Below are 13,447 nucleotides of genomic sequence, written 5' to 3'. Positions count from 1 at the left end.
CGTTTATGCGATTGTTGAGTTCAACAAATATTAGACTGCGTGGTAAAACAAACCTAACACTGACTCTACTTAAAATGTGGTACCATACACTACAGGCAGTACACGCTGGTAATACCAAAATGGTCCATGTGTGAACCCAAGTCTTAAGTATTGCATATTTACTCATGCAATGATGATAACAATACTTTACAAACAACATTTTCCATTGTTAAATAAACCTAAGAATCAATGTTCAAAACAAATGAGTGTAAGATATTTACAAACAATAAAATGAGTAATAAAGAAATTTATAGTGCAACATGTCTTCTACATGAAGTGGAAAATGGTAAAAAGATTTTGATATAGAATTAAAAAAGAAAAATTCACACATTCTAACCTTACTAAATATAAGCTTATCCTGAATATTTTCAATTATTACAGTTGTGCTGAAAACAACAACAACCTTTTAAACTAATTATTCTATTTAACTTTATTATTTTTGAAGCGTGGCATTTTAGATCAGGGGTGTCAAGCACATTTTATTTCAGGGGCCAATTTCATGGTGAGTGGGTCAGACCGCTAAAATATCATCAGTGTTGACTTTGTACAGACAAACAAACCTGAGAGTACAGCTGAACGACAGACTGGACAGGACGGGCAACACAGAGCACTTCCTCAGAAGACCGGCGTTCTTCAACATCTGCAAAAGGCTGCTGCATGATGTTGTATCATTCTGTCGTGGCAAGCGCCCTCTTCTACACATCTATCTCCATCTACCTATGACAAGGATGGAAACTGGAAGGATTCTGTGTTTGGTGGCCGGACCAAAGCAAACTAACGTCAATAGCCGGTCCCGACAAGTGTGTGTAAACAAAACACTGCTGCATGCTTGGACAGCCGAAGCAGAGCAGGAGAGGAAAAGCTGTGGGATCACCAGGAGAGTGAAAAAGCAAACAATGAGAGAATTACAGAGGCACTGTGCAAAAAAAAGAAAAGAAAAAAAAGGGTCTTAGTCTGAGCCTGCTGCAGGCGAGTGAATGAAACCACACGCTGTCCACAGGGATGAAGGTTTATCTAATGGCTGTAGGTACAAATAGAGCAGAAAAAAGGCTTATGATGGCCTGAAAGCCAACAGACAGTGTGTGTTTTGTCATCCTCTCTTCTGTTGAAATCAATTGCAACACTGCAAAATTGAACCGAGGCGATCGTGTTGAATTCTGGAAAAATTTAAGAAAAAAAAGAAAAAGTGAAGGCAGGATGTCTGTTTCTTAAAGCTGCTTCAAGTTATTGGCAACGTCACAGGTGGAACCCTCAGACATTTATCTAATGTTTAGGAGTTCAGGGAACGCTGGCTACCGCATTGCTATCAAACTCGCCTCAACGCCGTGTTGTTGAGTTTGTAAAAACATGCAGGAATCCACCAGGTCTCATTAAAATTTTGCTTTATCTTGAGATTGTGGTCATTTTCTGCAGTAATTGTTTGGTTTTGCGAAAATATTGATAAATATCATCACATGTACTCTTCACCACAACAAAGAAAACTACAAAATTTAGCTTTGAAGGTTTTATTGCATATTTTTACCAAACTACGATGCCACTAAGTTTAATTTCGGAAGTGGCCACACTGTTGGACGTGTCTCTGCATGTACAACACCACCGAACCCACCGTCTTGGTCCAGAAGCCTGGCGTGGACTTCCTGCCTGACCTTCTCGCGATGCATTTCATTGGGCGACAGCTGAAGCATAAAAGTCACCACCTGTCAGGTTCTCTGCCTCTCAGCTCTGCACTGGACTCAAGGGAGGGTCCCGTACCGACGGCGGGAGGGGAAGACGAGCAGGAGCGAAAACATAGAACCCGTAAACGTCTCGCCTCTAGTTAAAAAGCTTTTCGCCCACAGTCAACTTTCTTTCTTTGTTTTTTCATCACTTTCATTCTCACCCTGACACGTCTTTCTGCTGCTTTGTTTTCATTTTCATTTGTATCTATGATTACCTTTTCAGCTTAACTTCTGCTGTGTCGCTTCATCTTTGGGCAGTCAGATACAACAACAAGTCATGGACCTCATGGTCACTTTTTTACTTTTTTACAAGAACTGACCAAAGGAAATGTGAAAGTGTCCTGCTGTTACATTTCTATATCGAGATTCCAACTGAGGATGTATCTCACAGGGCCTGAACCTTTAACCTGTTGAATCTTTTCTTATCCCGAGATTGTAGTGGGTTCTGTTTAAACTCGAAGAAAAAAAACTAAACAAAAAAACCAAGTCCTTGCTGTTTACCTAACCAAAAATGAAAAAACTAAAAAAAACAAAGGAAGATTTTTCAATTGACTCAGTCGTATAACTTAAGTGGGCAATCCCTCTTCCTCTCTGCATACGCATGATGGATCTTCGACTTCCACACGGAGAAGGCCTCACACAAAACAATGATCTATTCCCGCTCGGCGCCACGCTCACGTCGCGGGAAACGCCCCCGTCGTATTTCCTCTCTTTTACTTCCATCCATTTTTCAGCCGCTGCTGGTCAGTCATGGGATGCGGTTTATTGTCTTATGGCACCACTTCATCTCGTGTCAGTCTCCTCATCATAAGGCCGCCGTGGCAGACCCGTGATGGATGTGGCCTCCAGCTCTGAGACTTATCCGCCTCCAATACCCTCACTCCTTCAGACCTGCAGCCACGTGGACGGCCGAGCTTCAAGACGCCTCAAAAGTCCATTAAGATCGTTTTTGTTCTGCCTGTCTTTTATCTTATATGAGAGTTCTCTGAGATCCTAAAATGTTCAGTTGATTGTTCAGAATTGAATTAGTGAAGTTTAACATAAAGCTAATGTATTTTAAGTCTGAGAAGTAACAGTAACAGACCAAACGAACCTGAATGTATGATTTTAAATGAAGGTATTTAAAGGGAGCGACATTTCAAATATAGGCCAGATTTTAAATCGGTCATATCATCCAGCTTTCCAACACTTTCACATGATCTTGTTGGTCGAAAAACGCTGTATTTAAAGTTTATTGCCCCATAGCCATCGTTTCCTTGATTTTCAACCATTTGAATATTGGCTCATAGGAGCTGCATTCAGAATCTGCTGTGTCTGTGTTAGCTGGACTGGCTCCGCCCACACATGCCCATTTTTGGAAGAGGAGGAAGGACTTCCTCTCGTGGTGCCATGTGCCATGTGCCAGGAGCAGAGCTAAAACTCCTCAGAAATTGAAGTAGTTAAAAGCCAAATAAGTATGATCTGGTATCAGGCATATTTATTTATTCTAATCTGTTGTGTTTTTTTTTTTTTATGTAGTTTTCTTTTTCTTTTTGCAAAGCACTACATGGTGGTTTCAAACAGCCATTAGTCATCCCAGAGCTTTGAACTTCCACACCAAGAAAGGATAAATGACCTTAATCCAACTCAGCATTTACTTCAAGAAGGTCAAACTTCATTTTAAGAAGCCATGTTGATCACTAACGTGTGAATTTAATTATTATCTTGGAAGGAAATGTCGCTTTTGGCAATGATTGCTTCAAACATAAACCAAAGATTCATCTCTCGCCATGACTTTCATGAAGCATTTAATCAGCAGCCAACAGGTTAAACAGCCTAGAAACACACTGTCAGACTAAGGCTTTGACAGCAGACCAGCACAGATTCGCAGAGAGTCTGTGTAATGCTGTGACAAATCCTTCTATATACATAATAAGGTCCTGAAATCATCTGCGCTGTGTTTTATTCCCAGACGGTTTGGACGTGTCGTGTACTCTAATTACTCAAATCAAAAGTCAAACTACAACTGTTGTGTGACAAATATCAAAAACTGTTGATTCAATCGACAATGGAAATTCAATTGTCAAACACAATGTCCAACTTCATATATACAGACTGAGTTCTAGTAATTGGAGGGAATGTACTTCTGATAAACGATATCCTCTGACATGAAGGATGTGTTTAGAAAAAGAACTCTGGCGTGTCAAGACTTTACAAAATGCGGCGTTATTACATAATGAGTTCAGACTGTATTACGTTATTACATATTGCACCGTTACTTCATAATGCGGCGCTGCACACCTTTCTTTTTTTAGCAACGTATTAAAGTGTATTTTGTTTAACCATTAGAGTATAAAATGAGTTAAGAAGACCATATATTAACTTGAAATCTACAGCACGAGTAGAGAAGAAGCAGTCTTGTGGTTTTAGTTGCTTTAATTTATTTATTTATTTTTCCCTGGCAGTTGAGTTGGCTGTCCTCTCCCCAGCCTCTCTTCTCAACATGCTGCATTCATCTGACGTGAGATCATTGGTCAGGCAATGGGCCTGCTAATGAGATATTTATTGGCACAGTCAATCAGAAAACTCCAGATAAACATGTCCGTTCGCCTGCTTTGCCTACGTGACACATTTTCAGGTTTTAACTCAGCTGATTGAGCGCCGACTCCTCCCGCCACCGCCAAGGTCAGAGGTATTTACAGGCGGTTCTTGGAAGCTTTTGTGTTTCGGCGAGCGGACATGGTGGCAAGCTATAAGCAAACCTGAAGCACGGAGTGTGTGTGCGTGTGTGTGTGTGTGTGTGTGTGTGTGGGGGGGGGGGGGGGGTATGGGGGGGAGACTTAAATCAATTTTTGGTCTGCAGTCCCAGACGAGTGGACAGCAGTGATGCAACTCCGTGTCAACAAAGAGACAGCTGCCTGTTTCAAAGGAAGATCTGAGTGGCTCTCTCTCTGCGTTTATGGGAACCACGGATGTGTGTGTGTGTGTGTGTGTGTGTGTGTGTGTGTGTGTGTGTGTGTGTGTGTGTGTGTGTGTGTGTGTGTGTGTGTGTGTGTGTGTGTGTGTGTGTGTGCTCATAGACACTTTGAACTTGAGGATGTTTTCGTTTAGGTCAGCCTCGATAGCCTGAAGGTTTAAATATCACATTTTTTATGCATTTTTTGGGGGGAGTCAAAACACATGTATATAGCGTGACGCTGTGCGTGCATTGTGTCCACATCGACAAGCTTCAGCTCTGAATTTAGAAAATCTCAACAGCATGCAGTCAATTCAGTGAAGTTTGAATACGATCTGAGACTGAAAAAAAAAGAAAAAGAAATGCAGGTGATCACAGCAGCTGAACACCTTAAAGCTTGGATCTTCTCCTCTGCCTTCTTCTCTGGTCAAGTCACATGCAAGTCCTCAAATACCATTTGCCGATGTTCCTGTATGGTTTCAAGGTTTATCTCCCATTTGAGAGCCCGTTTATTATTTCTATATTTAGAATGAGATTTATTGCTCTTAGTTCTCGGACCTAATAGTCCCGGGGACGGAGGACGGAGACGTGGAGTCCGACTGGAGCCTGACGTGGAAGTGACCAGAGGCCTGTGACGGTGGCCACCCATTGAAAGGGGATTTCTCCAGTAGGGGCACCATTTCACATTAAATTTAAGATTTTGTTGTGACCTTCTGTGCTTGGAGGAGGGTGAGGGTCATCACACAGTGATGCTCATGGCAGAAAGAACGAGATGACAAATGGTTGATGTTGGTTTTCTCTGCATGGTTTAGCACATCGCTCTTCGTTTGGGAGATCTGATTGGTATTTCCGTTGAAATAGTTTGGGTAAATGAGGGGAATGTAAGTGGATTAATGAAGTATGATAAGTTTTAGTTTTCAGGAGTTGGAACAGGGATGTTGTTGCTGTTGTAAAAATCCATACAACCACTTTTGAGTCAACATTTTATTGGTTTTAACGATTAATTCCCTATTTTTTAAATATTTTTAATATGTTTTTTAATAACAGTAAAAGAGCCCGGACTGCATTACATAACTTAACAGAGATTCATCTAAATAACAATGCAATGGGCAGAAATATCATCGTCCCACAACATCCAGGTAAATGTATGATGGAAACACGGAGACTCCGTTGCCAGAATAATCACCAAAATAAAACAAAACAAGTCTTTCAATCAGAGTTGAGATGGTCACTAAATTAAAAGAAGAAATGTCCCTTTTTTTCCAAATAGATTCATATTTCATGTGATGCTTATTCTCAGGACTGTTTGTGGACATGCGGCTCTCTTTGGGGATATAAAGTTGATGGCGCTCTGCCCTCTAGTGGTAAACATTATATATGCATTTCAATCTATTACAGCTCTTCATTTCAGCAATTACGTTATGTATATATATATATATACATATATATTTGTTTTCTGGCTCTTTTAGATATCCTCAGTACTTTTTTTGTAGTGTTTTCTTTTACTGAATATGAAATATAGCTTTAAATTAAGTTTGTGCGTTGTGATAACAGCAGATGAGCTTGGATGGATGTAACTGGTTATACATTCATGTCCAAAAGTGTCGCTAAAATCTGCAGCTCAAAATGATGCTCCGTTCCTTCTGAATGGTGTTTGTTTGCTTGTTGATTGTGACTCTACAGTGGTTATTAGTAGAAAAGGGTCCCAGCATTGTATTACAGCTCCAAGAATCCCTGACAAGTTAACAATTAAACTAATCACTTGATTCAAACTAATTAATTCAACAGCGTTTCAACTTCCTAATTCCTTACATGATTTGGATCACTTGAACAACAGGAGGGTCAAAGTTCATGACAAACTGAGAAGTGCTAAAGATTCACATTCTTATTTCATTTTATTTTATTTTTTAAATCCATCTGAATACTGAAACTGGGACATTCCAACTTGGAAAGTTGGAACTACAAGAGTTCTCAACACAACAGCGATCTGTATAAAAACACATTTTCTCTTAATGATGCATTGCGATAAATGAGTACATCCAAAATATCTTCATATCTTTAATCCATTTTTTTGTAAAATCCTCTATATTTTTACAGTCGCATGGCCGTTCCACAGGCTGGACTTTCCCATAGAACTTGGCCCGTGTTTGACATCCTTTGTTTTAGACTATATGAGCGATAAAAACATTGATCGTCATTAATCATCATGTTTCTCACACCAACGTGTGAGCTGTAACTTAAATTCCCCTAAATGCACCAAAACTAGGTTCAAATATGAAAACTGCACCAAACCAAACATATCTAAGATAGAATATTTTGATGTTATTGTACTCGGGTTGTTTTGAAGTGCAGTTGCCAAACCGCTGACAACCTCGAATGGCATTTTATGCGGGTCACTCTGCTGTCTCGCCAGGTTTTGCGTCCAGTGACGGATCTTCAAACACTCCTGAGGACGCTCGACGTGCATCAGCATCCTCACCTGCACTCACCCCCGAATCCCCGCACAACGTAGGAGGAGTCGAAAACCGCTTCTACAAAACAGCCAAGTCAAATAGCCACGGTAGAACTCCCCATAATCCCTCCGCTGGATAGACATTCGCTCACACACAATCCACTTTCCCGTAAAAAGTGATGACTCAGCGTGGGAGGAACTCACCAGTACTCTCTGAGGCCCTGACATTTTTGCTTTCACACACAAACCTCCCATTCGGACATGTGCAACATCCAGCAGCTCGGACAGATGATTCGAGGGCGAAGAAAAAAAAATAAAAAAATGACAGTGGATTGTAGTGATGGAAATCCATTCCATATAATAAGATCTATCAGAGTGAAGCCAGAGAGCGAAAAGATTCCTCCTCAATCTGCACATGCAGTGTTTGTGTCAAGTCACAGCTGCAAAATCAAGCAGCCGACCGTGAGAGCCAATGTGTGTGTGTGTGTGTGTGTGTGTGTGTGTGTGTGTGTGTGTGTGTGGTCAGCACTCACGGTCGTTGCACTGCGTGCCGGTGTAGGAGGTCATGGAGCAGTCGCAGGTGTAGTTCTCCCACTGCTGGATACAGATGCCCATGTTGGCGCAGGAGTCCTCCTGACAGGTGGTGCTGGGGCCTGCACGAGTCCAACACACACACACACACACACACACACACACACACACACACACACACACACACACACACACACACACACACACACACACACACACACACACACACACACACAGAGGATTTAATAGAGCACAAACAGTGGGCTACTGATAAATGACTTCATATTTATTAACAATCAAAGCTGAAATGGCCATTGTAAGAAGATTTAGGCTCAAAATAGCATAATTTTATTACTTTACTAGCTTTAGATAGTCACTATCATACAGCTCTGTGTCACGTAGTCTTGTCTTTTTGAATGGGATTTCTTTTTGGCATCCACATATAAAGCCTTTTGGAAATATTCTGTCACCTGTTTAAAGATATCAGTTTGTAAGAGCACATATTGCCGTTTCTTTATTCATAATTGTCCAGTGTTGTATTTCTATTCCATACTGAGCTTTGTGCCATTTTGTACCACCTTTCCTCAGCATAAAAGAAACAACACAAGCCAAACGCGGCCCACATGGCGCTCCAACCCGGCCATTAACCCACCAAACAAATGGTAAGAATTACAAAGCATTCTTTTTATTTATTTTTTTAAACAAATTTCTTAAGAGTACACAACACAACACTGAGACCCGAGCTGAGATGTCAGCATGAAGGATAACTGCCTCACGTGATGGGATGGAGTACAAGATAGTTCACTGCAGGAATGTGTGATTTCCCAAACAGGAAGTGTGTTACACTATACCGGGTCCCTGGGGAAACGAGCCCGCTCCACTATATTTCCTTTTACAGAAAACCTCATTGCTATCGAACGAGCCTCAAAGTCCTGCTGTCAGGATGTAAAAACAAACATAATACAACAGGTTTTTTGTTGACATTTCATTGTATTTTGCACCAGAAGGTTTCATTAAAATTGGCTTTATATTGTGATTGCAGTAGCTTTTGGTAGAAATTGCTTTAAATTCTATCACATATACTAAAGAAAAACTTTAAAATTTATTATTATTATTATTATTATTATTATTATTATTATTATTATTATTATTATTATTATTTGTTATTATTAGTATCAGAGTCTCTGGTTTAGCTTTTTTGGGGAAAAAACCTGAAGAAATGACTTATATATATATATATATATATATATATATATATATAAGTCATTTTATGCGGGTCACTCTATATATATATATGTAAGTTATTCTAATGTGTCCTTGTGATTGTTCTCGAAGAATGCTGCGAAAAGGTCAAAAAACAATTTTTTCCATCTGTACGAAAACCTCGGATTTGTTGTTGTTGTGCAGCGATGATCTCCACATGCAAGCTGGTAATGAAAAGGACGGGATCAAATCTGAGAATATTTGATAAGAAATGTTAGTTTTTTTCTCTTGTTTGAGCTGTAAGTCAGTACATTTTTGGGGGATTTTTCATTGGAAAAGAAAGAGCATGCGAATGAGTACCAGAGTATGACACATTAGCCTTTATACTCCATGACAAACACACATATTTGTCTCATTTATTGTTTCTGTTTTTCATTATGTACATTTTAAGATGCCGTGATCCATAGACTATAAAATGCACAACTTTAAATACTAAAAACTCGGAGATTAGTTACAGTATTTGTGTTGTAAATGAACTTGTATTGTCTAATGGAAATGTATATTTCGATAAGTTTCATTTTTTACTTATTGGATATTATCACGGAAAAAGCATCCCCTCCTGCTGTTGTTGCTTGACCCTGACGTCCCCCCCCCCCCCCCCCCCCCCCCCCCCCAAAAAAAAAATAAAGAGAGGCCCGTCCCACTCAGCCTGAATGTGATAATAAAGCCATGGCTGTGTTCTCACACTCCTTACCTTGGTACACTGTGTACACAAACATCTTCCCCCCCCCTCCAAGCCGTGACTTTGAACCTCTTCCCATCGTGTTCATGTGGACGCGTTGTGCTCTGAACATGTTGAATCGAAGGTGAATAAAAGTTCAAGAACATGATGTTTCCAGATGGGAGAATCTCATCCAGCAGGGGAGGCTCAACACTTCATTTATTTTCTAAAGACAGAACGTTCTTTGTTATTTGTGCTGCAGCTCATATTGTGGGAAAGCAAGTTGGGGGGGGGGGGGGCGCTCGAAAAACTATGAGCACTCAGTATCGCCGCGTCACCCGGACTTCTCCGTGGAGTTTGCATGTTCCTCCCACTATCCATCGACGTGCCCGGTCAGTTTGATTGATGACTCTGAGTGTGTGTGTGTGTGTGTGTGTGTGTGTGTGTGCCTCTGTGATTGTAGCTCGTACAGGGTGTACTCCGTCCCTCGCCTGCTGGGAATTGATGGTGACTAAGTATTAAAGAACATGATTTTTCCAGATGTGGGACTCTAACTCCACAAACCCTGAACAAACCCGTTCGGTGAAGACCGCAGCTCCTTTTGTTCTTCTTCTGGAGCTCAGCTGCGACATGCAGTGGGAAGCGCTCTCCGTGATGTCTGACGGCTTTACGAGCCACAACAGTGCGTCAAGCGGTTTTCATGACTCAGGACGGAGGAATGAGGACGGAGAGTGGAAAAGTTGTCGGCTGCTCTCGGCTGTGTCAGACAAACAGGCCCGGGCCTTCCTGTGTGGAGTTTGCATGTTCTGCTCGTCCGTGGCTCTTCATCGGTCCAATATGAGCTCTTAGAAAGATTCTTATTGCGTTAATTCAATTAATTGATTTGACACGCTTAACTTGTTAACTTTTTTTACGTAATTAACGCAGTTTTGTTTATTTCCGTTATTTGTTTACTTCCGTTATTTGTTTTTTTTTAACTCCCTTACTGGAGCAGCAGCTTGTGCAGCGTCTCTGGGCGCAGCACCGTCACACCACAGCAGCACAAGACCCAGTGGAATAATATTAAGGCAGAAAGTGAAAGTCATCAGCTTTACTTTGAAAAGCCGAATTTATCGACCACAGAGGTAATTCTGCAGCAACACAGCACGTTGCCATGTTGGCTGACCAGTAGCCACCAAATTCTTAAGCTGGAGGAAATACTTGCAGGTAAAATATTAATTTCTTCTCTTTCTCTCTTTCCCTGGCTCTCTTATATACTCTGTGTGTGTGTGTGTGTGTGTGTGTGTGTGTGTGTGTGTGTGTGTGTGTGTGTGTGTGTGTGTGTGTGTGTGTGTGTGTGTGCTCTCTCTCTCTCGCTCACTCTCTCGTGGATATTACAGTATATTTTTGGCACTTTGTTCATGTAATAATTTTACAACTTTGTTTCTCGAAATATCCACATTCTAAAAGTGGTGGACCTGGACTCTTACAAAACCCAGACTTGTGTTAGATGTTTATCAATTAATTAATCAAAGTTTTTATTAGTTTGCTAATCTTGGAGAGAAACAGTTTCACACAAAGCAGAAAGGACTTTATAAAAATAGTTAACAATAATCCTGTGGTTTTCTCTGAATGAATATCCATTACAAGCTTCAGTCTTCAGTAGAAAAACAATGCGATTAATCGCAATTAATTACAGAAAATTGTGCAATTAATTAGTTAATTTCTTTTAATCGATTGACAGCACTAAAAGAAAAATGGATGTTTGGCCGGTTTGGAGCCTCTTGTGGGCCAGTTTTGGCCTCATGTTTGACACCTGTGATATGAATGCAGAAACTAATTCCCTATAAATTCTACTTACTTTCTTTATGACATACTACAATTGGTTTCATTCCAACTACTTCCTGTTTTGTAAAAAGTCCTTTTTCTTGACGTAATGCACTAAAACCAAGAAGAAATCTTTGTAATTGACAAACAATTTGTAATCAAAGGTTGTTATTCTGCCACGTTACTGGGACTGTATGAGGATATTGCAATGACTTAAATAAACTCTGGACTTACTATATATTTTTTTCACGTTATATATGATCTAAAACACATCGATATGTAACAGTGAACTTTTCCCCGTGTGGCGAGTTTCTTTTTAAAGTTCTGAAATAAAGGTGATTCACCATTCAAGAACATGTTTTTTCCAGCTGTGAGCCTTATCCAGCAGGGGAAGTGAAACACGTCATTTATTTTTTAAGGACAGACGTTCCTTTCTTCTCCGAGCAGCTCAGCTGTAACGAAGACAGCGTGAGCAGCTTCATGTGTTGTCTGATGGCTTTACGAGCCACAACTGTTTGCGTCAAACGGTTGCACAACCCTGAAACCAAAACCAGGGCGGCACGGCGGAGAGGCGCTCGACAGCGTCGCCTCACGGGGGCCTTAATGCGTGGAGCCCGCATGTTCCACCTGTGGCCGTATGGCCTTTCTGCAATTCCGTACCGCAATCCGAAGACGTCACGTTTTTTTTTTAAAGCAGGTGTGTCTACACGTGTCTACGGTGGACTGGCGGCCGGCCCGTCTTGTACTCTGACCTCGGCCAAAGAGTAGCTGGGATTTGTTCCAGGCTTCCTGCAACTCGCATGACGTTTTCTTTCCACAACAATCAAAACTGCAGGAGTTTGATGCACCTGCTTTATCCAGTTTGCTATGACGGATCGGCGCTCGGCGTCGGAGGAGACGGCCGTAAAACTGAGTGAGAATGCACCTTGATGTCGTTCCTCCACATTATTCAGTTTGAGAGCAAATATTTTCTCTTCGTTGAGTTGACTGCTTTGGAGTTATACATGGTGTCTACAAATAGTTTTTCGTCTTCTGGCTTTTTTTTTTTTTTTTTTAATGCATCTTCAGCATTTGTATACAGAATACATTTCAATCATTTACGTTCATTAAAAATAGTTATCTTACTTGTGGAGGATAAACTCAGGTGACAGAAATTATTGAATTGAAATCGGCGCCATGTTCAGCGCAATGGTTAAAAAAAATCATTAAAAACTTCAAAAAATTCGAACAATTTCCAATGAGAAGATTTTCAAAGTCTAAATAAAATATATAAAACAAAACAAAAAAAATTATATATAGGGTTATATATATATCAAGGTTTTTTTTTTTGGGGTGGGATGAAAAAAGTTAGAAAATTTACTGCAATCACACATAAATGGAACTTGCATGATGAATGGTGTCTTAAGTCAATTAAATCGGATTTAATTAATGATGTCATTCTTATATAAAGGTTTTTAAATGGGTTCCTCTTGCAATACCAAGAATGACCACCAAGTACACCCCTATAACCAGTATGGCCATCACATTGTTTTTCAAATATAAATGGTGGTAAAACAATTCATTTGATCTGTTTTGGGAAAATGAGTGACTCAGCAACGTGACGTGGTTCACTTGAGTCACTACCAAACCATGTTGGCAAGCGGTGAAATTGTTCTTCAAACATTTTCCAAAGAGTCATCGGTGTCAACCAATAGGTGTCATTAGATATCCTTAAACAAACAAATCCTAGAGTGACGTCAGTTGAACTGGCTGCAGTAATAACTGCAGTTTCAGTGCAACTTCTTTTCTCACTCCAAAATGAAAAATGGGGCCATTTCTGGGCCCAGTTTTAACCAGGGACAGCTCAAGCCAATTAGGGACTGTTGGTTTGTTGTCATCCGAGGAAGAACTAAATGAAAAAGAAAAAATATTGCTTTAGTTGCATTAAATTTGTTTTATAGGTATTTTATCATGTTTTCTCTTCGGGCAAGTAGGTTTTTTGCAACATATCTTTGACATGTTTTGCCGGTAGAATCAATAACTGTCAATTTTATATCACGTAT

At 40.4% G+C, this 13,447-nt stretch overlaps 1 protein-coding gene across 1 annotated transcript in view; it reads right to left on the bottom strand.

Moving 5' to 3' along the window:
• Positions 1-13,447, bottom strand: part of nrxn3a (neurexin 3a) — a gene marked incomplete at both ends in the record, with an annotated part of 158,309 nt that overhangs the window by 33,099 nt on the left and 111,763 nt on the right. The window contains one exon of the mRNA XM_080479543.1: positions 7,678-7,797. Coding sequence (XP_080335669.1) covers positions 7,678-7,797 — 120 coding nt within the window. The remainder of the gene's footprint in view (positions 1-7,677; positions 7,798-13,447) is intronic.

The sequence above is a fragment of the Lipophrys pholis genome (assembly GCF_963383615.2).
Source record: "Lipophrys pholis genome assembly, chromosome: 14".
Classification (NCBI taxonomy): Eukaryota; Metazoa; Chordata; class Actinopteri; order Blenniiformes; family Blenniidae; genus Lipophrys; species Lipophrys pholis.
Note: the sequence above shows the minus strand (reverse complement) of the source record. Positions and strands in the feature narration are given on the sequence as shown.